General features: G+C 38.6%; 1 protein-coding gene across 1 annotated transcript in view; it reads right to left on the minus strand.

Annotated features, from left to right (window-relative positions):
* Window positions 1-290: 290 nt before the first annotated feature.
* LOC134540230 (acetylcholine receptor subunit beta-like 1) overlaps window positions 291-25,191 on the minus strand; it is a 55,021-nt gene continuing 30,120 nt past the window's right edge. Inside the window, exons 2-7 of the mRNA XM_063382844.1 lie at window positions 13,848-13,984; window positions 11,473-11,517; window positions 10,195-10,304; window positions 8,801-8,891; window positions 5,277-6,209; window positions 291-3,202 (exon numbers count right to left, since the gene is read on the minus strand). Coding sequence (XP_063238914.1) covers window positions 3,038-3,202; window positions 5,277-6,209; window positions 8,801-8,891; window positions 10,195-10,304; window positions 11,473-11,517; window positions 13,848-13,984 — 1,481 coding nt within the window. The 3' untranslated portion in view covers window positions 291-3,037. The remainder of the gene's footprint in view (window positions 3,203-5,276; window positions 6,210-8,800; window positions 8,892-10,194; window positions 10,305-11,472; window positions 11,518-13,847; window positions 13,985-25,191) is intronic.

The following is a 25,191-nucleotide window of genomic DNA, read 5'->3' on the forward strand; positions in this document are numbered from 1 at the left end:
TGCATGATTTTATATTGATTCCTAATGTAAATATCATTAAGTGTTCATGAAAATTTTTATCAATATAATATTTGTTTATTTGTAAGCTTAAAGTGCGCTAGGAACAAGTAATCATGTAGTACGCCAATTTGAATTAACTTTTCGTATGAAGCATTTTCCGTTAAACTCTTCGTTTTTTTAGTAGCAATCATAACTCAATAAAAAATTTGAAATTTCACAAAAATCTAGAAACTGTGTATGTTTAAAGTACCAAATTTTTATACATTATCACAAAAGATGAAGGCAGCATACACCACTTAAGTTCATGCCTTTAATTCATGCTGAGATTAAAATATAAATTTGCTCTTGAAGTTCTCAAAACCATCAAATGGACATTTGAAAAGACCGTTCCTCTTTATATCCCGAACTATTGCGTTAACTTGGATCTAGACTATCAGTTATTTATATGCGCTTTGAATCCAATTTCCTGAATACTGTAGTTGTTCAAAAAAAGAATTATTTGGATATGTATTTAAGCCTCGATTATACCTGCCCTCACTTACCAATGTAAATTTTTAATGAGTATGACATTTTCAATTGTGTGTAATATTGTATTAAAAGGTTAAATAAGTTTAATTTCAGACCAAATTCTTCCTTTAGATCCTGGCTCTACCGTGTAATGTTATAACTGTGCTGTCATTTTTTTTTTTTAATAAATATATGTATAAATTTCAATTTTATTTTAGTGAGTGTTTTCAACATGCGCCACTCTGCACTCTGCACTCTGTGCGTCTCTTCGGGGAACTGTCTGGTCCACAACGGCATAACTCAGCTGGACTACTTGCACTATACAAAGTCCAACTAAAGAATAAATATATACAGATTTAAATAAGACTAAATGCAACAAATTACACATACGATGCTAAAAACTAGAGCCAGATGGACTCGATTTCCCAACTCATTCGACAGGGCCTTTTACAAACGATCAACAAAAACTATATTATAAATTTAATTAAAGTTGTGGCCGATATCAGTGGCGCATTTTACTGCTATGCCAGGCATCTTGCGTTAAGTAAATTTCCAATGTACAAGTAATTTAAAGACGATTGTTCGCAACGTTTATGGGTGCAATTTAAGATTCCGTCTAATTGTGAGGCACCCATTTTATTAGCTCACAGGCATTAATCAGTAACGCGAATAAACATTAACCAATTAAAAAAATTAACTTTCTTACTCAAAATTGTTATTTTGCTAAGCAAGCTTCTTTTTTTATCGCAAACATCATTATCGTTGCGTAATTTGTAACAATGGTGGGCTAAATTTCAAGTTGTGTTTTCGGTGGTATGGAATAACTTTCACTAAAGTGGTAGTCCGAAATTTTGAAAAGAAGTAGCACCTTGAAACGCAATTTATACAAATTTCTTATGTCTTGAAAAGTCATTCTTAAAATCCTTTGTTTTATCTTATTATTTCAAGCATACTTGAAATTCATTAAAGTTACACATTGCACAAAATTACAAACTAAATGTAAAAAAAATACATTTAAAATTTAATAAACTGACTTCGAAGGTCATGTGCGGACTGAGAAAGATTATTTTTTGTAATCACTCTTTTTTTTTACTATTCTAGAAGTGTTTGGGAAGAAGGGGGGATTTGTAACCAAATTCTGAGGTAGGCCTACTGTGATATCACCGATTTTTTAAACATTTATCAATAATCTGATTGTATTCTACAGTCAAGTTGTAAATAATTTGCACTCTAATCAACTTTTAATTCGTCTCGTTCATTTTGTTTTTATAGTTTTTAAGTGTTCATGCTTAGTAAGTGAGTAAATATGCAATTGTACATTTGTTTTATTCTTACATTTCGTAGATTAACAGATGGATTAAACATATGAACTCACAAATACACTAACCCGTAAAAAAATTATATCCTTATGCAGAAATTATTTTAATAATTAATCATAGTTGTTTCATTAATATGATCATACAAATAATGGTAATTTTCCTATTTTTAACAAACTCGTACATTTTATATTTGTTACGAATTCATAGGTCTCGCATGTTACGTATTTTTTACCTTCATATGCAACGCTAATATAGTTATTTAATTATGCATTTAGTAAATGGTTAACATATTCCTCAAACTACATACTACACAAGAGAAGTTATTAATATGACATATTTAGTATCACAACAAATCTTAAATTCAACAGCTCTATAAAATGTATACACGTTAAAACTTGCACAACCTTATATTTGAACAAATAACTGTGCCTGACAACTTTCGGGCTACGCAGTACCAAAGTACCCTGCTTGGGCGAAAGAACGCAGTACCATAATACCCTGCTCGGGCGAAAAGTATCTGCATAAAACGGCATTCCGTGATTGCCTGGTGTAGTAAATAACATCATCAGAATCTATGGAGGGAGGCTCGAAAAATGGTGTTTAAACATGTCCAACCAGGAGAAAAGAGGTGTACGGTTAATTTCAATACGGAAGAAAGTTTTCACTTTTCACCCGTGTAAACAACAGTTCTGGTACATATAACTAAGCAAGCAATGCACAAATGCATCAAAGAGCTATACAAAATAAAATATGTCAGCTTTTTCTCCCTTTATCCACCCTTCTGTAAGTTCACAAATTTTTTATTTACCTGTACTTCGGAACACGAAAAACAAAAAAATTGTTTGTATCCGTCTCAAATATAATGATGTGTCGACACTTAATTTACTTTTTTGTATCAGTAAAAAAAGTTCGTATTTCATTTATGTTCGTGGTGCCTCGGATTCCCGTTTACACTCTCTGTTGTGATTCAATTTTGATACCTAAAATCGAGGCACATCCGTGGCAGGCTGAACAAGACGTGTGATTACGGCGGTGATCTTGGACCATGAAATGAAAATATGAGAAAAAACCATTTTGCGTTCTTGTTCTCACAGATGTGCCACCTGGCAGGCAGCTGCGCCATCTGGGAGCAGCTGCGTGTTCGACTTCTTGACGAAGAGCTCCGCGGCAGAGAGAGACTGGGAGGAGAGATACGTTTCGCCCGCAGGGGTTCACTTGCCGCGGTATATCTCGACGATGCGGTCCTGGTCGACGTACTCGAATATGTGAGGCGCGTCCATGAGGATGCCGATGGTGCCCGCCGTCGTCACCAGGAAGAATATGTACAGCTGCAGCCGGTCGATCACCATCGCCACGTACTTCCAGTCCTCCCGGATCTGCCGACACAATAGAGGGACGAGTCACCAGGTGCTGCGCGCCTCGGGTGTTAGTATTCCCCGCACAAACACAACAATCAAGAAAGTATCACGCGTTGTAGGCATTAACGGCAAATATTTGGCTGTAAACATAACATAGAGACAAGTCACCACGTGCTGCTTCATTTACAATTATTTGCCCGTCAATACAAAATGCAGGAAGTCACCAAGTGTCGTAAAACACCAGATACCAGTATTCGTCTGCCAATATAAGAAACTAGAAGGTATCATGTGTTGTGGGCATTAACGGCGAATATTGGGCTGTAAACATAACATAGAGACAAGTCACCACGTGCTTCTTCATTTACAATTATTTGCCCGTCAATACAAAATGCAGGAAGTCACCAAGTGTCGTAAAACACCAGATACCAGTATTCGTCTGCCAATATAAGAAACTAGAAGGTATCATGTGTTGTGGGCATTAACGGCGAATATTGGGCTGTAAACATAACATAGAGACAAGTCACCACGTGCTTCTTCATTTACAATTATTTGCCCGTCAATACAAAATGCAGGAAGTCACCAAGTGTCGTAAAACACCAGATACCAGTATTCGTCTGCCAATATAACAAACTAGAAGGTATCATGTGTTGTGGGCATTAACGGCGAATATTTGGCTGTAAACATAACATAGAGACAAGTCACCACGTGCTGCTTCATTTACAATCATTTGCCCGTCAATACAAAATGCAGGAAGTCACCAAGTGTCCTAAAGCCCAAGATACAAGTATTTGTCTGCCAATATAACAAACTAGAAGGTATCAAGGAAGAAGTTAGATGCCATATGTATCATCATCTGCAAGAATTTTTATGTCAGTACAACAAACAAGAAACCCCCCCCCCCCCAATTGCTGCAGGCCTCAGATACCAGTATTTGGCTGCCAATAAAACAAACAAGCAGATACCAAGTGTTGTAGGATTCAGCAACAAGTATTTAACTGCAAATACAATGTATGAGATGTTACAAAGTGTTGGAGGTATCAGCTGCAAGTATTTGGCTGCAAACACAACTCAGGGAAAAATCATCAGGTGTGGTAGGCCTCAGATACAACTGTTTGACTGCAAATTCAACAGACTAAAAAATTCTCAAAGTTGTAGGTTTTAAGTCCAAGTAATTAGCTTCTAACGTATGTAAGTTGTAGAGGTTTTATGTTTAAATTTTGAAACCACATTCCACAAAATGAACTGGATAATGTGCTATTCATCAATAGTAGAATTGTAGCAAGGCAAGCCCATTAGCCATGGTTCAAATTACGAAATTACGAATATTCCTTGCTTCTCATTTTTACCCGAATTCTTCTATAAATAGTTAAGTTCAATACGTGAGTACCAGGAAATTAAAAAAAATTGACCTATGTGCATGGATGACATATGTATTAAATTATGAACTGGACTCATGAAACACATATATGTTTGACTTGTGTGCTTCTTGTTGCCAGCTCTTATCTTGGCCCTAAAAGAGCATCAGAGACCTACATATAAGCAGCTAAATGGTTTAGACAAAGGTATGTAATATCCTCCACAGAAATTCATGTGGATGTATCATCAAAACGTCAAATATATAAAACTGAACTGATAACCCCAGGGATTTTACCGAAACCTCCATTATTAGGCCTCATCTTCAACTTCATACTAATCATCATTAACATCAATGTGAGGAATCGAGAATAATATTAACTATGCTTTTGAAAAGTCAGATTTATATAGTTGACATCAGATAACACTATGGCTTAAAATTTTCCTGTTTAAGAGACGAATATAAACACAGAACCAACACTGACATACATTTGGACCAAGAATGTAGGACATCGCCGAAGGCAGTACCTTAAACCCCTCTATTGGGTCTCACAACCATATTTAACTTTATCATCATGACCATTCGAAATTGGGGATGTCTCTGTAAAGACAAATTTATATGTTTGACAACAGATGTAATCATCGATCACTCAAGAGGAGAATGCAAACACAGAACCAAGACTGACGTACTTATGGACCAGGTACAGGACTTTTGGCGAGAGCTGTGTAAGTGCCTCACCTGGATGTACTGGTCCTCGTTCCTGAGGTGCTCGGCGATGAACTCGACGGCCTCGGCGGCCTTGTAGCCCTCCGGCGACAGCAGCAGCGAGTCCGAGCTCTCGCTCTCCCGGCGGCCCGCGTCCCCCGACTTGCCGTCCGCGACCAGGGGCACCGGCTTGCTCATCTTGCAGTTGGGGTGGTGCAGGTCGGACAGCTCCATCACATCCGTCTTGGCGCGCCCCGCAGGGAAGTAGTTGGGCAGGTCCATGGTCGAGCCGTAGGACGGCTGGGGGGGCGCGTTCATCTGCGGCATCTCCATCATCCAGCGCAGCCGCGTCTTCTTGGGCCGGCGCATCAGCAGGAACATGGGCAGGTAGTAGAGGAAGACGACGCGGATCCACGGGGGCATGCGGTGCGTGCGCGGGCCCCGGAAGTTCCAGTTGATGATGATCACCGTCACCAGGATGCTCACCGTGTTCATGATGAACGTGAACAGCAGGTACTTGGCGATCAGCGGCAGCACCAGGGACGTCGGCGGGAGGATCTTGGACACCAGGAGGAGGAACACGACCAGCGACAGCAGGATGCTGATGCCCAGGGTGACCTTCTCGCCCGCCTCGGCCGGCAGGTAGAACACCAGCACGCACAGGAAGGAGATGAGCACCGTGGGCAGGATCAGGTTCACGGTGTAGAACAGAGTCTTGCGCCGCATGATGATGTAGAACGTGATGTCCGTTTCGGTTGGAAGGTTGCCCTCGTAGATGTTCAAGTAGGCCGGTACCTCGATGATGTCCCAAGTGCCGGACTTCCAGTAGTCCGACAAGTCTACGAAGTTTTTGTTATTGTACAGCGCTAAGGACACTTGGTCACCGTTGAACGTCCACGACCCGAACTTCATGATGCAAGTCTGCTGGTCGAATGGGAAGTACGTCACGTCGATCGTACACGAACTCTGTAACAGTTAAAAAGTCTAATTGTTGTGGTAAGGAATAAAAGACATATCAGCCATGTTTTGATTGATATTTAACATGCCACATCACAATCAATTTTCCATTAATTTGTGATAAATTAACTATAGGTGCAATATGCGATTTTATGGGTAAAACATTTTTAATAAAATGGGACACATATACCTATTCCATTTGCAATCTTTCTCACTCTCCAGAAGATAAGAAAGTTTAGTGCACTAAAATTTTCAACTTTATGTCTAGAAAACTTGAGTTAAATGCTTATTTGTCTGCAGATGACTTTGAGAAAATCAACCAGAGAGATTTGCGTTCCATGAACAAAAATATGTTGTGCATGTACTTAGTTTATTGTGATCATCTTATTAAGGGTAAGAATTAAATTTTTAGTTTACTTATAATTATGATACATATTTCTTTTAGTACTATATTAAATTTATATTTCACTTCCAATATAAACTGAGCTACAAAGACATATATGTAAAAAATGCACCCTTAATGGAAATACCATAGTCAATAGTCTTCAGTTCTTTAACATAATAATAGGTGTTGCTTGCTCCAAAATATTCTTCTTTGATCCGCATTCTAGGTATTTTTAAAATAAAATCAATTTTTACCTTATTCAAGCTATATACCTGAAGAGCCATCCTGTGTACGTCCTGGTAGTATAATAAATAGACGCTGTTGCAACATACTGTTGCGAGACTCTAGCGACAATCTCGCCAGCCAGTCCATTACTGCTACACACCTAATCCAATTAGCAACTACCCACACTACAGCACTTCCCCCTCTTCTTCCCCCTTCCACATTGGTCTCTCATTGAGAGCCGAGGACTCTCTGCGGCTCCGGAGGTTTCGGCTCATTCTCAGAGCCCCACCTTCATGAAATGCCCTAAATAGGACGTTATTGCTCTGGAAGATTCGGATGTCAAGTCGACCCTGATGACGTGACACTTCAAAGGAGTGCGAGTCCATTCCAGAAGGGGTTGAGTGGCATATAAACAGCGAAGTCATCCTCCGTGGTGGTAAAGTGAATAGGGCGCGTGACGCCTTGGTGAGAGAAGGTGGACGACGAGCGATGGGCTTCGTGTGCGGGTTTCCCCGGGCCACAAAATACTCAACTGTGAAGTGGGCCACATATAAAGTGAAATTAAAAAAAAGGGAAAACGAATTGTTGATTAACTGAAACTATCATATATATAACGGTGGCATTTTCCTATCGAACTTGCAGTTAGTTGGAAGATACAATGTTGGTGTTGATCAACACCTTCAAAATATCAGTGACATCAGAGAATCGGGCAAAAAAACATCAGCTCACTATCTTTCTTGGCAAACCCAGAATGAGTTCTTGAAAGTTTGTGCTAACGAAGTTACAAACTCAATACTTGAAGAAATGAAATCAGCTCACATATTCAGCATAATCATAGACGGGACACCAGAAGTGTCTCATTAAGAACCATTAGCATTTATCATTAGATATGTCCTGTGCCAAGTTGAAAAGTGGTAAAGGAAACAGGAGTAGAAATAACGGATCACGTCAAAGGTGTCTTGAGCATTTACGTCTGTGTAGAGGTCAAGGCTATGGCAACACTTATAACATTTCAGGTAAGTTTAAAGCGTCAAGACGAGAATTTTGGAAGAAAATCACAAGCGTATTTCACAACTTGCTGTGCCCATACCTTAAATCTATGTGGTACGCATGCAATGGAAACAAGTATTGAGATGAAACCCTACTTTGGGAACATTCAAAAACTGTATAATATAACATCCCTGCGAGATGGGATATTGTTCAAGGAAAAGTTGGAGTTTTCTTCATTAAACTTCAAAAACAAGATGGAGTACAAGAATAGATGCTATCAGTCCTCAAGCACAAAACTACAACAATGTATTGTCAGCACTCAATGCATTGGAATATCTTGACCTACCATCTGAAGTTCACGCTGATGTTAATGGCTTCGTTGAATAAATTAATTTTTATGAATTTGTTAATTTACCTCGGTATGGTGCAAACTTCTCAAGTCTATCAACATGAGAAACAATATTTTACAAAGTCTTTAGTTTTCCCTTCCTTCCTTCCGATGGGGAGGGGGCCACAAACCCAAACTCTTCCCCGGGCCACAAAATGTCCTGACAGCAGTGGCGTATAGGTAGAGACCGAAAGAATTTGCTGATTCATTTCGTAGTAGGCTGAAATTGAAACAATCTGTGGGGATTCTACTATTGGTTCACAGTTTGTGGGAAGGAATCAAGGCCAGTGAGAAACCCTCAACCAGAAAAGTCTCAGCTCACAGACTACCACGTTGAGACGTCTCACAAATAAACAGCCAATGAACATATGGCTTTTCCCAATTATGTATAGGATTGTGGGTGGAGTCCATCCTCAAGGTATTCGAAACAGCAAATTTTTCAGGTCTCTACGTATAGGTCCACGAAATTAATTTAAGTGATACCTAATGATGACAACGAAACTGCTTGTAAGACCAAGCCCTGGAACCCTTATTCAACCACACTTTAAATCATTCATTTAACTCTCCAGCCACTGAGTCGACAGGTCTGAACTTGCTTGGAGGCGCGCGCACCTGGTATATGGCGGGCGGAATCCACATCACTTCGCCGTCCGGGTAGATGAGCACGTTGGACTTGTAGCGCACCTCGTAGTTCCCATCGGCACTGGCGGGGGAAGAAGAAACACAAAACAAAAACATATTATTGATTAAAAATGGTGCTTTAAACGTGCCACAAACTGAAGAAACTGATTTCATTAAAACCAATTTCATGGATTATGTTTCATGTTTATTAAAGGAAAAGGAAAATTTTCCAACAATGTCGTCCTACAAAGTAAATGAAGTGTCAATTCTGTATTGGTGGCTGCTAAATATTAATAAAAGAAAATGTTACTTGGTGCATCAACTTATTCGTGATAAGACAGCAGATAAGTCATGTGGTTGCAAAGATTAGGTGTCGGAGGAGAGAAATTCCAAAAAAATTTTTACAAAATGTCTTAAACCCAAAATCACGAAAATCATTCATTCAGCATTGTCGTCAAATAAATAAATAAATAAATAAATAGAAACACACAAATTATATTAATATTAATGAAAACAATATCAATGATTCCAAATGGTTACTGAAATTTCCATACAAAACTGACGAAACTATGTTTGCATGAAAATGAAATCATATTACATAATTTCACGAAACTTTGTTTGCACAGCTGTATTGAAATAAGGTTTCGTGGAACTCAGTATGTGTAGGGCTATATTTTGGTTTATGCATTGAATGGTTTCATAAAATTAAAGTTACACGTTTATAGAAACTGGTTTCATCAAAAATGTTTCTTTGGTGTGTGACCCGCCTCAAATACGCCAGTATAAAATAATTTAAAAAACTATGCAAAGTCTGTGGCGGATGACGAGAACCAAAGTTTACAAAGCCAAAAGGAAACAATATAGAACTAACTGTTTGATAAATTTTAAAATGATGGGCAGTATTTTAATAAATTTCCTAGTCGAAAATCAGTTCCAATGCCGGGGTTAAATGTTTTTTTTTCAAGCCTTTTCGCTTTTATCGGAGCCGTTTCATTATATAGTTTAAAAATTTATGTCTGCTAATAAAATGATTCGATAGTCGACGCAGCTGCTCCAGCGGAAACTACGTGTGATTCTGGTCGAGAAATGTAGTTACAAAAAAAAATTTCTTATATTTAACACGCTCGGCTTTAGTTTTAAGAATTCCAAAGTTAAATTTCGTGTCCGAGTTTCGTATTATAAGCGAGTTTGCAACATTATTTGCTCGTTACCGAGGTTAGACATTTACACATCTCTGTCCAGTACTGAAAGACTCGCACACAATTTTTTTGTTTTTGTTCAGTTTCGATATTCGGGAGTTTTTGTGATAGACGTGAAAGCTAGTCGGGCGCGGCCATCTCGCGAGTTGTTTGTTGGGGTTGGTGGAGTGATGGCTCGCCACTCACTTGTTGAAGAGCACGATGTCGGGCTTCCAGACCTTGTCGGGCGGCAGTCGGAGCACCCCGATGCCGCCGTAGTCCGCCTCGTCCCACTGCAGCTGGTAGTCGTTCCACACCTGCGAGACAACACCCCTCACAGGCCGAGACCCACCACCAGTCCATGCGACCCAACACCCCTTACAGGCCGAGACCCACCACCAGTCCATGCGACCCAACACCCCTCACAGGCCGAGACCCACCACCAGTCCATGCGACCCAACACCCCTCACAGGCCGAGACCCACCACCAGTCCTTGCGACCCAACACCCCTCACAGGCCGAGACCCACCACCAGTCCATGCGACCCAACACCCCTCACAGTCCAGGCGCTCGGCCTTCCCCGCGTGTGCCCGTCTCATCGCGGAACACGAGAAGAAACTTGGAATACGTTGCAACTGCAGTCGCAACACAACACAGCAAAGCGACCGAAGATGTCTGCCACGACGTTCAGCTGATGGCCTGACTGGTCGTTTGGACTGGCGAGACGCTGTTCCCACACGCGGCAGTTCGGACTGAGCGCTCTCGAGTCCAAGTCCACAGTCCAATCTGATGGGAAGCCACCACCAGTTCCCACATCCTTGCTCACACGCGGCAGTTCCCACTGTTCCATTCCGACTGGTAAGTTCTGTCAGTTCAGACTGATCGTGTGCGGAGAGGCCTTTGGAGAACCAACTACCATTCATTGCGCCTTCTCTAGCACCAACACGTACAAACTGCACTGGGGGCTACAGCAAAACACATTGGGAGTTGCTTGGCTTCTGATGGATTTTATGGGTTACAAAAGCGTCGAAGGTGAAGAAGATACCACCGACGTTTCAGTCGACGTTGCTGTCGCCATCGTCAGTGATCAGTCACCCACTGCTCCCTGAGATGGCGAGTTTCGTATTTTAAGTGTGTTTCTAACATGACAAAACATTAATTTGCTCGTTACCGTGGTTCGGTATAACTTATATCTGGTTAATACTGAGACATTCGCTCATATATATATTTTTATTTATATATATAAGTATTGTATCTTAACTATGGTTCTCTGCTCATAAAATTAAGTTTATATATGTAGCTATCCTATGTTCAGTGTATTATTAAAACACTTTAACTGCAAAATTATTTTTACGGTTATATCTAAAAAAAAACAAGCTACCATTCTCACTTAGTAATTCATTATAATTGCAAATACAGCTATCGTGCATGATAATTTTAAAATCACTACATAATTGAAAGGCTATCCTAAAACGAAGAAACTTACCAATCTAAGCCACACATTGGACTTCATGATTTGACTCTTTTCGTTCTAAAACAGAAAGAAAACAATGCTTTTACTTGACGGGGAAAGGAAATAGTTTTGGGTGGAATCACATTGACCGAGAAAAATTTTAATATCAATTCAACAATATGATGCATTTAAATAATGTTGTAGCATTTCTGCACTATGATAAAAAAAATAGTCTTCAAACACATGTTTTAAATGTTGCGATCAACTGTGTGATCAAAAGGAAATAAATTTAAAGTGTCCATAACGTCTGACGATATTTCTGGAACTCTAGTAGTGTGAGATGCCTACATTTTTTTAAAAAAATCTTATCTGAGCAAAATGAGTTTTCCATTGATTTTATTCAAAATAGCTTACAGTCTTGCGTGATTATAGTCTTCTGCGTTATACTAGTTTTGGAGAACAATCTGTTACCAAGCTGTGAGCTTTTAGTAAACTGTCATTGATCATAAACCGCTTGCGATCTCCGAATTAAATTAAGCGTGATAAATTATTTTGGGTACCAATAATAATCATACGAAAAATACCAGCCACAATCCTTATATTTTGCGAAATTTAACTCGTAAGGGTTGAAAAGGGGTATGTTTTTAAGATTAATAATTATATTTCATAATTTAATTAAGCGTACGTAGTAAACGATTCTGGGTAGAAATAATAATCATACAAAATCTACCAACACAATTTTTTTTATATTTTGTGAAATCGCCCTTGATAAATGCGCATTGCTCCTGTTTCTTTTTTTCTTTTTTTTTAACCTGCCTGAACACCATTAACACATCGGCCATATCGGCGAATTCAAAAGTCTGCCACGCTGTTGCCGTTCATCAAACTTTCAATCAAAAACCTTTCTCACTAACAGTCAAAAATTGCATTAACAGCCCAAAGCCAACAATTTTAACGTATGTACGACACCAATCATCCACATAAGACTGGTATTTGCTAGCGAGTGTGGCTAACTAACAAACGTCTGTGGCCGGCTCGTCACCTGATTCCCGCGGGAAGTTTGAACCTCAAGGCGCTGCGATCGCGCGTCCTCTCGGCCAATGGGGTGGTGCCCTGAAGTCCGCCAAATTCAAATTTGCGCGCTGCTGCTACCACCTGCAACTTTTCAGGGTTTGGTCCCCGGACATAGGTATGTTCCTTACACAGGGAAAAAAAAATATCCTGTACCAATACAAAAGATACCTTTGGAAACCAGTTGCCAAGAAAGAGTTTGTAAAACTACAAGAAAAATATTACAACATTGTAGGACACACGGCTATGGTTATTTTTTGTATATATGAAATACATTTTTTTAACACGCTTTTATTAGCTTCATACGTATGTATGTTAGTATGTAACGGAAACTTTGAACATGATTTTGACCCCCTTAAAAACGTCGTATTAACTCGAAATTTGGCATACTTATCAAGGACCGATGACAATTCAATATTTAAAACAGTTATACCCGTTATCCTGGGAACAATTTGGGTAACTAGCCTGACAAAGATTAAGTGGGAGTGTGCAGTGAGTAGAAAAAGTTTAAGTATTAGCTACAAATTTATTGCTAAAATAATAATTTTAAAATTCAAATTTACAATTGTGCCGAAAAATGCTAATTGGCGGCACAATTTCCATGGATATACCTAAATCACTACATACTGTAAATGATTTTGTAAATGGAACAAAAATATTCATGTAAAATTACAGATATTTGTACATTTGTACATTTACATGGAAAAAAACTGTGACACTACAAAGTATTCGGATTATTACCTGGGAATTTATGCTTATGGTTTTGGGGGGTAAAAAATATACTTGAATCAAACATCAATTAAAATTTACAATTATGCGTCAATTTTCGTAATAAATACTTGGTGTTATCTCAAGAAAAAAAAACGTATTTTTTCATATGTGCAAAAAAACACTCGTAGATGTGTGTGTTCTGTTAAAAAAAAATTACAATACATTTCTTGTGGTGTCAGAAAACTGATTCTCGGCAACTGGTCTCCAAAGGAGTCTTTTTTTCTTTTGTGAACGTACAGAATATTTCTCTCTCTCTATCTATCTCTCTCCATCTCTCTCTCTATCTCTCTCTATCTCTCTATATATCTCTCTCTATCTCTCTCTATCTCTCTCTATCTCTCTATATATATATATCTCTCACTATATCTCGGTCTCTCTCTATCTCTCTCTATCTCTCTATCTCTCTATATCTCTCTGTCTCTCTCTCTATATATATATCTCTATCTCTCTATCTCTCTCTCTCTGTGCGGTCCAAGACAAGCGGCAGACTGTGACTCCGTCGACTTGGCCACGCGCGAGAGTTAAGCCCTGAGCGTCGGCCGCGAGATGCGCGTGTGCATACTCACGACGTTGATGAGCTGGACGAAGGCCAGCCCGAAGCGGACGTTGACTTTCTGCGTGATGTTCTGCACGGGCCGGATGAGCTTGTTGTAGCCGCGGAACAAGTCCCTCACCAGCCGCTCTTCGTCCTCCGAGCACCGGCCTGCGACATCAGGACAGACAAACCCTTCCCTCACTTCAGACATCCATGCACCGTGGATGTCATCCAACAAGGAGGCATTACAAGGCGCCCAACGCGCCCGTCGGAAAAAAAAAATTGGTTGTCTGTAAAGTCGGTTCACGGACGATAGTTTAACGGGACAACGTCATAACAAAACATTGATGAAATGATTGCATACTTTCATGAATACACTTGAATCATTATTTTCTGAATAATCACTATTTTGTATGGATACAAAGAAGGAGTGAAATGAAATCTGCAATTTAATTGATAATTTTACTTTTATTTGCACTCATTAATTCAAATATGTTTATTACTTTAACGAACAGATTATTTTAACTATAACTATTATACATGTTCGCTATTTAACTTCTTCCAACCTGTGTTATTCTGTTAAGGATAGGACGATGATAGGAAAAGTAGGAAACGAATGGGAGTGTTTCAAGTTTAATGTGCCTCGAAAAAGTCAAATCGATGGTTGATCCAATCGAGTGGAAGAGAGATAGATGCGGCGCAAGCGTACAATGAGCGTAACGGGACAATGTGCGTAACGGGATACTTTTTCGTGCGTGCAGCCGGCGTTCATCGATTTATTAGACGTTGTCACGTCAGAAACAACGAATGTAACGAACACTTTTATTCAGCGTAACACGAAATTCTTATCGAAAAAATTCAATTTCTTTTGACATTGTACAAATGAAAATTATTTCTTACATACCTATATATCAAATTACAAAAATACGTTTGACATAATGTGTATTATATTAATATATATTAAGAGCATCTGTGCCATTTACCGATATAATTTTTAGCAGCAAGAAATAAGGACGTAACTACATCAAAAAAGCAAATCCGTAAAAAAAACTTTCGGGCGCACAAATATGTATTATAGGTATACTTAAAAGACAAAAAATTACCAACAGTTTTTTTAATAAAATTATAAACTTCACAGATATAAGCATATTTAAAACATAAATAAACAAAGATTTTCGAAAGGGTGTTAAGTAAAAAATTCAAAATGTCAAAAGTTTCCCAATAACGCAAACTTTAAATTTAAAAAAAAAGTTATTTGTTTAGAGATAAACGTTTCATTAATTATATGCATATTTATTCGTAAGGCCTCTGGCGCCCATTGAAAAATGATGAATATAACACTAATAACTAAGGCGTTTTCCACTTATGTAGCTGTATTTAAAATTTAACTCTATTGTTGCATTTCCTTTTTTACATTTTATTCACATCTCTACGGAGTATGTTAATATTTGTGCTTGATGATACGCTTGTCTCCAATTTAAATACTTCTCTTTGGTTGAAGAGTCTTCTGAGTCAGTAATGAACACAACTATAAACAGAATATCATCTGGAACTCAATAACTACCACTCATTCAAAAATACTTGAAAACATACAAAAAAGTTGGAGTTGTTTGGCTTATTGGTAGAGACCTGCAAAATTCGCGGATTCATTCGGTGATAGGCGATAATTCAAACACATATACCTCTTAGATAATTTTGCTATTGGCTTTCTGTTCATCTGGACGAATCTCAACCAGTTGTAAACCCTCAACCAAAGAAGGATCGAATCACAGACAAACCAGCTGAGACGACTTACAAGTCGGCAGCCAATGAACTTGCGTTATTTGCCCGAGTGTACAGGGGTATGTGCAGTCTATCCTGAAGGCCATCGAAACCGCGAATTTTGCAGGTCTCTACTTATGGGTTGTAGCCCCGTCGAAATTGAAGATATCACCGACGTTTCGGTCGACGTTGCGGTCGCCATCATCAGGCAGCAGTTACCTGCTGAGGTTCTTGGAAGTTCTCCTGCTCTTTGATACTCTCGCCTTAGTCCGGGAGTGTTTCCCGATTGGCTGCAGCACAGTTTCCCTCTCACGCGAGGGTATTAAAACTTGCAACAACCTCAGAAGGTAACAGCTACCCTGATGATGGCGTCTGCAAGATCGACCGAAACGTCGGTGAGATCTTCTCATTTGACGCGGCTTCAACCCAGAAGACAAGCAACTACAGATAATGACCGCGAGAGCCTGATATCTTTGTACAAAAAAAAGTTTTATTTTTTTTTTATACATTTTCAACGAACATTTAGTAAATGGTAATCCAGAACAACTAAAATATGACCTAAACCTAGAAACACTGAACACGCATACATTGCAGTTTAGAAGAAAAGTGGCACACATTGTTTTTGTAATAAATTGTTTTACCAATGTCTATCACAGCACAGAAATATTAAACAAAATTGAACATAGAGTTCCTGTTGTAAACAAACAAAACGTTGCTATTCTTTTGAATAACTTACAGAAACAATGAGTTCTCCAAATGTTGCACTAATTTTAATGATTGCTTAGAATATTTGGACCCGTTTTTAAAATCTAAGATTAAAATAAAAGCCATTTTGAATTTTAGTGGGGTTAGGTAAAACTTTTGTGTATATATTTTATTATATTTATGTAAATAGTTAAAATTATTTTTAAATGATGCTAATTTATCTGATTCTTTAGTTTTGGTGGTTTTAATGTCATGTGTTTGTCCTTAACATATTTTATGTTGTCCTATATTCATTAATGTGATTGTCTCTCAACTTAATTTATTATTTGTTAAGTGCATGCTTATTAAAGGATATGAGTGTTGGCAGGTATTCAAATTATAATTAAATAAAAATAAAACTTAGGTCTAAAATAAATTTTGATACGACCAACCATTACTGCAGGAGGTGTAAATAACAAGGGTTAAGGATAAAATAATATCATAACTTCTTTAGTACTTCAAAGTTTACCTGCGCCTGTAAGCTGGGCCAAAATTAATATTCGAAGGTAGTCTTTTTCAAAATATATAAAAAAATATTATTTATTTTAAACATTAGAAAATAATATTTAAGAATCGTGCCTTACAGTATTATGTCCGTGGCAACATCAGGTTTGATAGCCCATGCTAAGCGTAATAAAATAAAATTAAATATCTAAAAAAAATTTAAAAAAAAAACAGTTACAATATTATTTTGGTCGATAAATTTGGCGGGTTACACGTAAGAGGGTAACTTCTTCTTCTTCTTCTTCTTCTTCTTCTTCTTCTTCTTCTTCTTCTTGTTTGGAGCTGGCTCAGGGTGGTCAAGGCTTTTTCAAGAGCACCGTAGTCCAATAACAAACGCGAAGCAGATGTATCTAATTTTATACCCAATATGTTCGTGAACTAGGGCCATACATTTTACGCGAAAAGATTCCGAGCCTAGTTATAAGTTAAAACACTGTAGCATCGACTGTGTTTCGTGATTGGGTGAATTTCTTTCAGGGCGCACGTCGATTGTCACAACACCAGTTACAATGATTCAGTGCGGAAGCAAACGCGTCCTGAGTGGCTCGGTCAAGCAAGGCAGCGACTTCTCTCGCCAATCACAAGGGAGAAACCTCTAGTGCGTGTATACCTTGTTGCAGTCTAATAGGCGTTCAGGCGATAAATGTCTGCCCCTTTCGTTAACTTATCTTGGCTCTATTTACGGGCTACTGGAACAACCGGGGAAATAAATTTCAAAAAGTAATGAACATGAATGCAGTTGTAGAGTTACGAGGGCTATTTTTCAATATAAATAACTCTGTTCACGACATCTGGATATTTAAAAAAAAAAAACGTTACTCATAGTAGAAACCAATCATTTGCAGACTATTTCGATTTGTAAATATTTTAACGGGTTTTCGTTCGTTACAGCTTTAAAAAGTGACCAAAAAATAAAGAGGTGGGCTGTCATTTTTTTTTTTTTTTTAATGTGTGTGTTGAAGGAGAATTGGGTGAGCAAGAGAAGTCGACAATAAAACAAAAATTGATTCAGGGCAATCGTGTCAAAGTCGCCACGTCACGAGTTTCGCGCCATCCATCTTCCGCGCGTCACGGTGTGGTCGGGGGTCGCATACTACCCGGGCCAAATATATCAGCCTCTACCCCGGCCGAAGTGCATAACCTTGTCCCCCCCCCCCCCCCTCTGCCACCAGCGGTTCGCCGAAGCCAGACGAGGGGCGATGACAGCTGCCCTGGATGGTTTTCCGCGGCGGGAGGGGTGACGTTCAGCATCCCCTCCCCTACCCCCCCTCCGCCCGGGGCAAGTCGGGGCGGGGCCTTTCCCGCGCGATGCCGAGAGCGGATCAATACTGCAACGCAGCTTCCGGTCGGCTCCGGCTACTTCCGAGGGTAGGGCACTAGGCCCCCGTCCGTCGCCCCGTCTTGGGATCCGTCTAGAGCCGTGCATTCTCCGCGGAAATAGGCTATTCCGAGACTAGTTATAACTAGGGACCCGTGCATTTCGCGGATTCAATGACCTCCAGGATAGACTCCAATATCCTCTACACACTCGGGCAAATGCCAACTGTTCATTGGCTGTTGACTTGTGAGTCGTCTCGACTGGGTGGCCTGTGATTCGACACTTCTACGAGTGAGGGTCTCTAATTGTACCTCAGTCCTCCAGTTCAACAGTGAACCAATGGCAGAAGCAGCACTAAGGTATAATTATTTGAATTTTAGCATAACACGAAATGAATCCGCGAAATTCACGGGTCTCTAGTTATAACTACACTGAAAGAAATTTTTGTATATCTTAAAAGGAAAATCTTTGTAAACCCTGTTGCTAAGGATATTACTTGTAAAGGCAAAGCTTGGTACCATGTGCGATTTTGCAAGGCTCTGCCTTGTAGTTTTGCAAGCAACCGGGTTTCCAAGAATTTCCCTTGTAAAAGTACAATTTTTTTTAGAGTGTAGGGACACCTGTATTTCGCGAATAAATTTCGTGTCAAGGTATTTCACAAAACACTGTAGCTTTTCTCCCGTGGTTATTGGCTGAGGTCGGTGAGAGGTGTCGTCCCGCTCTTGACCGGGGCCAATGAGAATGTGGTCACCGTACTGATGCACCCTCACAATTTGCCATGACTAGGGGCAGGCAATTTTCGCGAAAAGATCTGAACACTTATTAGACTGCAACAAGGTATATTCGCACCTGTGGTTTCTTCCTTGTGATTGGCGGCCGTCTGCAAGAGAAGTCGTTGCCTTGTTCGACCGAGCCACTCGGGACGCATTTGCTTCCGCACTGGATGACAGTATACATGCACATGAAATAAACCCAGCCAACCACTAAACACAGACAATGCTACAACACACAGCATCCTAGATATGAACAAACACCAAATTGTCTTGCAAAAAAAAAATTCTGGTCAATATAATATACCATTTTATCATAGCCTATATAGGTACATATGAGTGTGTTAAAAATTATTTTTTTCAATCAACATGTTTGAAAAAAAATTATTATGTTTACTTAATTCGATTTAAACATAATTTTAAAAAAATAATGTAGGTGATTCAATATTGCCTAACTTTCGAGTGCAAAAAGTTCTCGCGCACATTTACGTCAACGCCCGCACGTTTTTTGATCGTGCCGGCGTCACTGGTGTGTCGAACGTGATTGGCTTGAGGGTAGAGACCGGAAAAATTCGCGGGTTCAATGACCTCCAGGATAGACTCCAATATCCTCTACACACTCGGGCAAATGCCAACTGTTCATTGGCTGCTGACTTGTGAGTCGTCACGACTGGGTGGCCTGTGATTCGACACTTCTACGAGTGAGGGTCTCTAATTGGCCCTCAATAATACAGATTAACAGTGGACCAATGGCAGAAGCAGCACTAAGGTATAATTATTTGAATTTTAGCATAGCACGTAATGAAGCCGCGAATTTTTCAGGTCTCTAATTAAGGGTAATTATTAGGGCCATGCATATTTCGCGAAAAGATTCCAAGATTAGTTATGAGTTAAAACACTGTAGCATCGTCTGTGTTTCGTGATTGGGTGAATTTATTTCAGGCGCATGTCGACTGTTACAACACCAATCACAGTAATTCAGTGCGGAAACAAACGCGTCCTGAGTGGCTCGGTCAAACAAGGCAACGACTTCTCTCGCAGACGGCCGCCAATCACAAGGAAGAAATCACAGGTGCGGGTATAACTTGTTGCAGTCTAATAATTGTTCAGATCTTTTCGCGAAAAATGCCTGCCCCTAGTAATTATTTTTATTCGCGTCGCGGTTACGGCGTAACTCCCGTTGCATCAGGACTCCCCGCGGGCAAAGCTAATCGCGCGGACTGTGGGCGGGGCGAACCATCAAGGGCGTGGGCTGTTGATGATGATGATGATGATGATGATGATGATGATGATGATGATGATGACGATGATGATTAACTTGGGGCTTTAAGGGGGTCTTCCGGCCGGGCGCACGATCTCTGAAAGCGCGCGCGGTCGCTAAGGGCGACACAGGCATGGCCATCACACTCCTCTTCAACCCTACGCGCCGGACGCAGTGTGCTGGTCGTTGACGCGCCTTAAACTCCCGCTTGAACATCGAGAAAACCTACATTATTCAACGTGGAATATTAAAGACATCAATTTTGAAGATTCTCCACACGTCACTGCACACGACTTACAAAACTGTTTGAAATTATTTTTTTACGTGAAAACGTCTAATAAATCGATGAACGCCGGCTGCACGCACGAAAAGTTGTCCCGTTACGCACATTTTCCCGTTACGCTGTGTCCCGTTACGCTCATTGTACGCTTGCGCCGCATCTATCTCTCTTCCAATCGATTGGAACAACCATCGATTTGACTTTTTCGAGGCACATTAAACTTGAAACACTCCCATTCGTTTCCTACTTTTCCTATCATCGTCCTATCCTTAACAGAATAACACAGATTGGAAGAAGTTAAATAGCAAACATGTATAAAAGTTATAGTTAAATAATCTCTTCGTTAAAGTAATAAACATATTTGAATTAATGAGTGCAAATAAAAGTAAATTTATCAATTAAATTGTAGATTTCATTTCACTCCTTCTTTGTATCCATACAAAATAGTGATAATTCAATAAAAATTATTCAATTTTATTCATAAAAGTATGCAATCATTTCATCAATGTTTTGTTATGACGTTGTCACGTTAAACTATCGTCCGTAAACCGACTTTACAGACTACCATTTTTTTTATATCTAAAAAGGTCCGTGAAACCATTATTATTTTTTCTTTCCAGGCATCCGTAAAAACTGGACTTTTATAGGCAAGTGTAGAGGCTATTAGATGTCACTCGAAAGCAGACACCTTTAAGAAATCGTCAGCGGTTTAAGTTGTTCGTCCCAATTCAGGTCATTGTTTTATTCTTACGTTAACTCGTGGACTACTTGATTGAATTAAATTTTCACAAAATTAAAATGTTATGTATCGCGTTCCTTGTCGCATGATAAGCTACTAAGGCTGCATTTTTTAATGTTTCCTTTGGCGTGAAAATAATGAGAAGTGAGTGGATTTCTGAATTGGAACATTTTAGTTTTAAAGAAATGATGTTGGCTACTTCGTGATATATATTTTTTTTTTTTCAGAAAGTTTTATTTTATTTTAGCTAGCCATTCATTATTCTTATTTTCAAGGGTATTTTGACTCTGGCTTGTAGTAGCCCATAGCATTGTATTCAAACCTAAAAAAGCTTTTGTGTTGTAATTTATTTATTTTCCATAATTTTCGCCCCAAAAATGAATGAAATATAATTTTGGTAGGTAATATCCAAAAGTATTGAATGTGTGTATGTATATGTATGTGTATATATATTTATATATTTATATACATATATATTTAAATTGGTGAAAGTTGAGAAAAACTAAACGTCTACTTATTTTAAGAGTGTTTATCCTAAATTTATAACGAACTCTGCTAAACAGTGCAAGAAACTGATCTTTTCTGCTGATAAGAACATGGTAGATCGATTTCTTAAACCATACATTTGAATATTTGGTACTTTTCAATTAAGTCGTTCGAAATGTGTAACGGAAGAGTTAACAAATAAAATTATTGCTAATATCATAAAAATATTAAGCTGCATTTGGCACACATTAAGGAGTCTAAATTTGAAATGGAAAAATGAAATCACAGTTTATTCTATTTCCACTGAGTATAATATCAGTGTTTCCGAATGTAGGTTAAATTAGGGACGATAGAATTGTATCCCCTTGGAAAGGGTACCTTTCATACTTTTAGTGGGGGTAGTGTAGCTGGGTAGAAACTGTAAATGTACCCTTTCCGATTTCTTAAAATGTATATTATTTTCTGCTTTAAAATCCTGAAATTTATCCCCTTGGATAGGTAACCTTTCGAGTTTGCGACATGGTTGTGCTCGCTCATAAAATCCTTAAAGATATCTCCTCTGGAAACATATCCCAAAATGGCTGCCAGACAAGTGATGTATCGATACAGGCCATGTGAAAGAATGGCATGAAGTAAACACATCAGTAAAAAGACCTTATCTACAATTTTCCCTATAACGTTTAATAGAGGTTAGGTTAGGTTAGGTAAGGTATTATGTGGACACTCCCTACCAGCGCTACCTAGCATGAAACTGAGGAACTAGGTGGTTTTATCGATACGTTACTTGTCTGGCAGACATTTTGGGATATATTTCCAGAGAGGATAACTTTCAGGATTTTAAAGCAGAAAATAATATGCATTTTAAGAAACCGGAAAGGGTACATTTCCAGTTTATTATCTGCTGTGTCATTGTAAAGAAAATCCTGAAAGGCGCCCTTTCCGAGGGGGTACATTTCCAGTGCATTTTTGCATTAAAACCGAAACATTTTAATAAATCGGAAAGGGTACCTTTCCTGTTTCTACCCAGCTGCACTACAGCCCCCAAAAGTATGAACGGTACCCTTTCCGAGGGATACAATTCAGCCCCCCATAAATTATAGGTGATAATTAGTTCACCCACACTGTTCTGGAAACAGTAATAAATTACGGTTGACTTCATACTTAAACTTGTTATTTCACAACATACATGTTTAGCCCTATTGAGAAAACACCAAATTAACTTTGTACTTTATCTCAGTAATTGTTTTGTTGCTACTGCTACTTACACATACTTGTTTAAATTTAACAGGTTGCCATTTCACAACTTAGAGCTGCAACGTTACATGAAAACAGATGTAAATAATAGTAGTGGGTCAAATACCCATTTTTACGAATACTAATGTCGAGATAGAACAACAAAGAGTATTTCGAATCTACCCCTCAAATATAAATCTACGGCTCAGTGGTCAAAAATAAAATAGTCTAGAAGCAATAAAAATATAAACTAATTAGTTAAAACATTTAAACATTTAAATTTTCATTTCACAAATTAAATTTATAAAATGAATACATATCGTAATTTTATTTACATAGGCACAAATTTTAAGTACTGAAGATGGGGTAGGTACGAAGAAAAATTGTTTTTATATAAATTTATATTTTAAATAGTTATCCATAGAAATATAATTTTAGCAAAAAACATCCCAAATTAACGTTGTGGTTAAACATTAAAATTGTTTAAAAACATTTTCTTTCTTCGAAAAAAAAAAAAAACACCTTTTCACACACTGAACGTTAGAAGAATAGTCTTGCATTCCAACAGCGATTTTTTTTTTAAATTAATTTGATTTGTTAACAAACACTGCCGGAAACATCCTTTGTTCTGAAAGTCTTTACGGTCAGCTGCAGTCGGACCATGTGAGCGAGCGCACACAGAAAACAAATATTTTCTGTACTTTTATCACAAACATTCCCTTGGAAACCAGTTGCCAAGAAATATTTTGTAATACTGCGAGGAAGATATTGTAAATTTGTACCAAAAAAAATGGCTATGAAATACTTTTTTCGAGATAATACTGAGTATTTCTTACGAAAATTGGCGCATATACTTTTATCCCGAATGTCACACCACGGTAACGACTTCAATTAATTGGCCTTTCAGGGCGTCCATAAATTACGTGAGGCGTTTAAGGAGGGAGGGGGGGGGGGTCGAGCCGAATCTCACCCAATCTCACGTGGGGGAGAAGGGGGGGTCTCGGCAAATATCACGTAATTATTTTTTTCCGCAAGAAACAGTGTAAAATTTCGATAGAACTGTGTTAAATTAAGTAAAACATGTTTGTCCACTAAAATACGGCTAAATCCTACACAATAATGTTTATCGCGGTTATGCGAACGCCACAAAGTCACTCTCGAGACCACACACGAGACCCTGTGGACTGAATTACAGTAGAATGAATATCCTTTACGAATTGTAGTAGTTCCTATTTAAGTATTATAAAGAATATAAGGAATCTGCACTGAATATTTCCCCCCTAGAGAGATTGAAACATGATATCAGTTAGGTGGCATCTTAAGGATTACTTAAGGAGGTTGTGTCTTAAATTATTTTCATTCTATAATGTTTTTGTTTTTGTTCGCGAAATACTTTAGAAGTAGGCCTATAAACCAGGTTAGATTTGTATCAATGGTTCTATAAATTCAATTAGTGTATATTTAATGGTTTTGAGAAACATAAAATCATATTTATATTTCAACCCTAACGTGGTGTATACAATTTTGAATTAACCGTTTATTATTGGCCTGTGCCTTCAAACTCTTTGTTTTTAGTATATAATTTATTATTCAATAAATATTTGTTTTGCCCAAAATTCTAGAAACTCGAGTTTCTGTCGGGTTTTTTGAAAACCCTAATTTCTTTTATGAATTTTACTCTTAAAAAATGTACATACAAACGGTTAGTTCAAAACTGTATACCGGACGATTTAATGCTCTCAGTTTAAAAAATATATATATAATGCTTTCTTCAAAGTTCTCAAGACCATTATAATATTAACACTTGTTAAATCGGTAAAAACCACTTACCTATAGGAAATTAATTCTAGTTATGTTATCGATTCAATTTCAATCGTCGGCGAGAATACAATACAAAAAAAATCTGTAGAAACTTTTCCGATAAGGAGCCAGTTGGACATAGACTACAGATATCTGGGCCACATTCGGGACGATTACCGTGGGTTGTTTTTTATTATTATTTTTTTAGGTCCTGGAATGAAATATCAAAATTTTATCGATTCCATTTTTGAAAAGGGGAGGGGGGGAACTTGTTCCGCGTGTTATCGTCGTTTGGGCGCTAGATAACGCAGGCCTTTCCCCGCAGGCAGTTCGCCGACCGAAGTTAGGGGCTGCATTAAAATTTCACCCAGAGGCACTGACGTAGTAGAAACTGCCGACCGGGGAAGCGCGAAGCTCATCAATAATGTTTGCCCCGGTAAACCCCTCCCCACTCCTTAACCTTTACTCATTTTCCAGTG

The sequence above is a fragment of the Bacillus rossius genome, chromosome 16 (assembly GCF_032445375.1).
Source record: "Bacillus rossius redtenbacheri isolate Brsri chromosome 16, Brsri_v3, whole genome shotgun sequence".
Lineage (NCBI taxonomy): Eukaryota > Metazoa > Arthropoda > Insecta > Phasmatodea > Bacillidae > Bacillus > Bacillus rossius.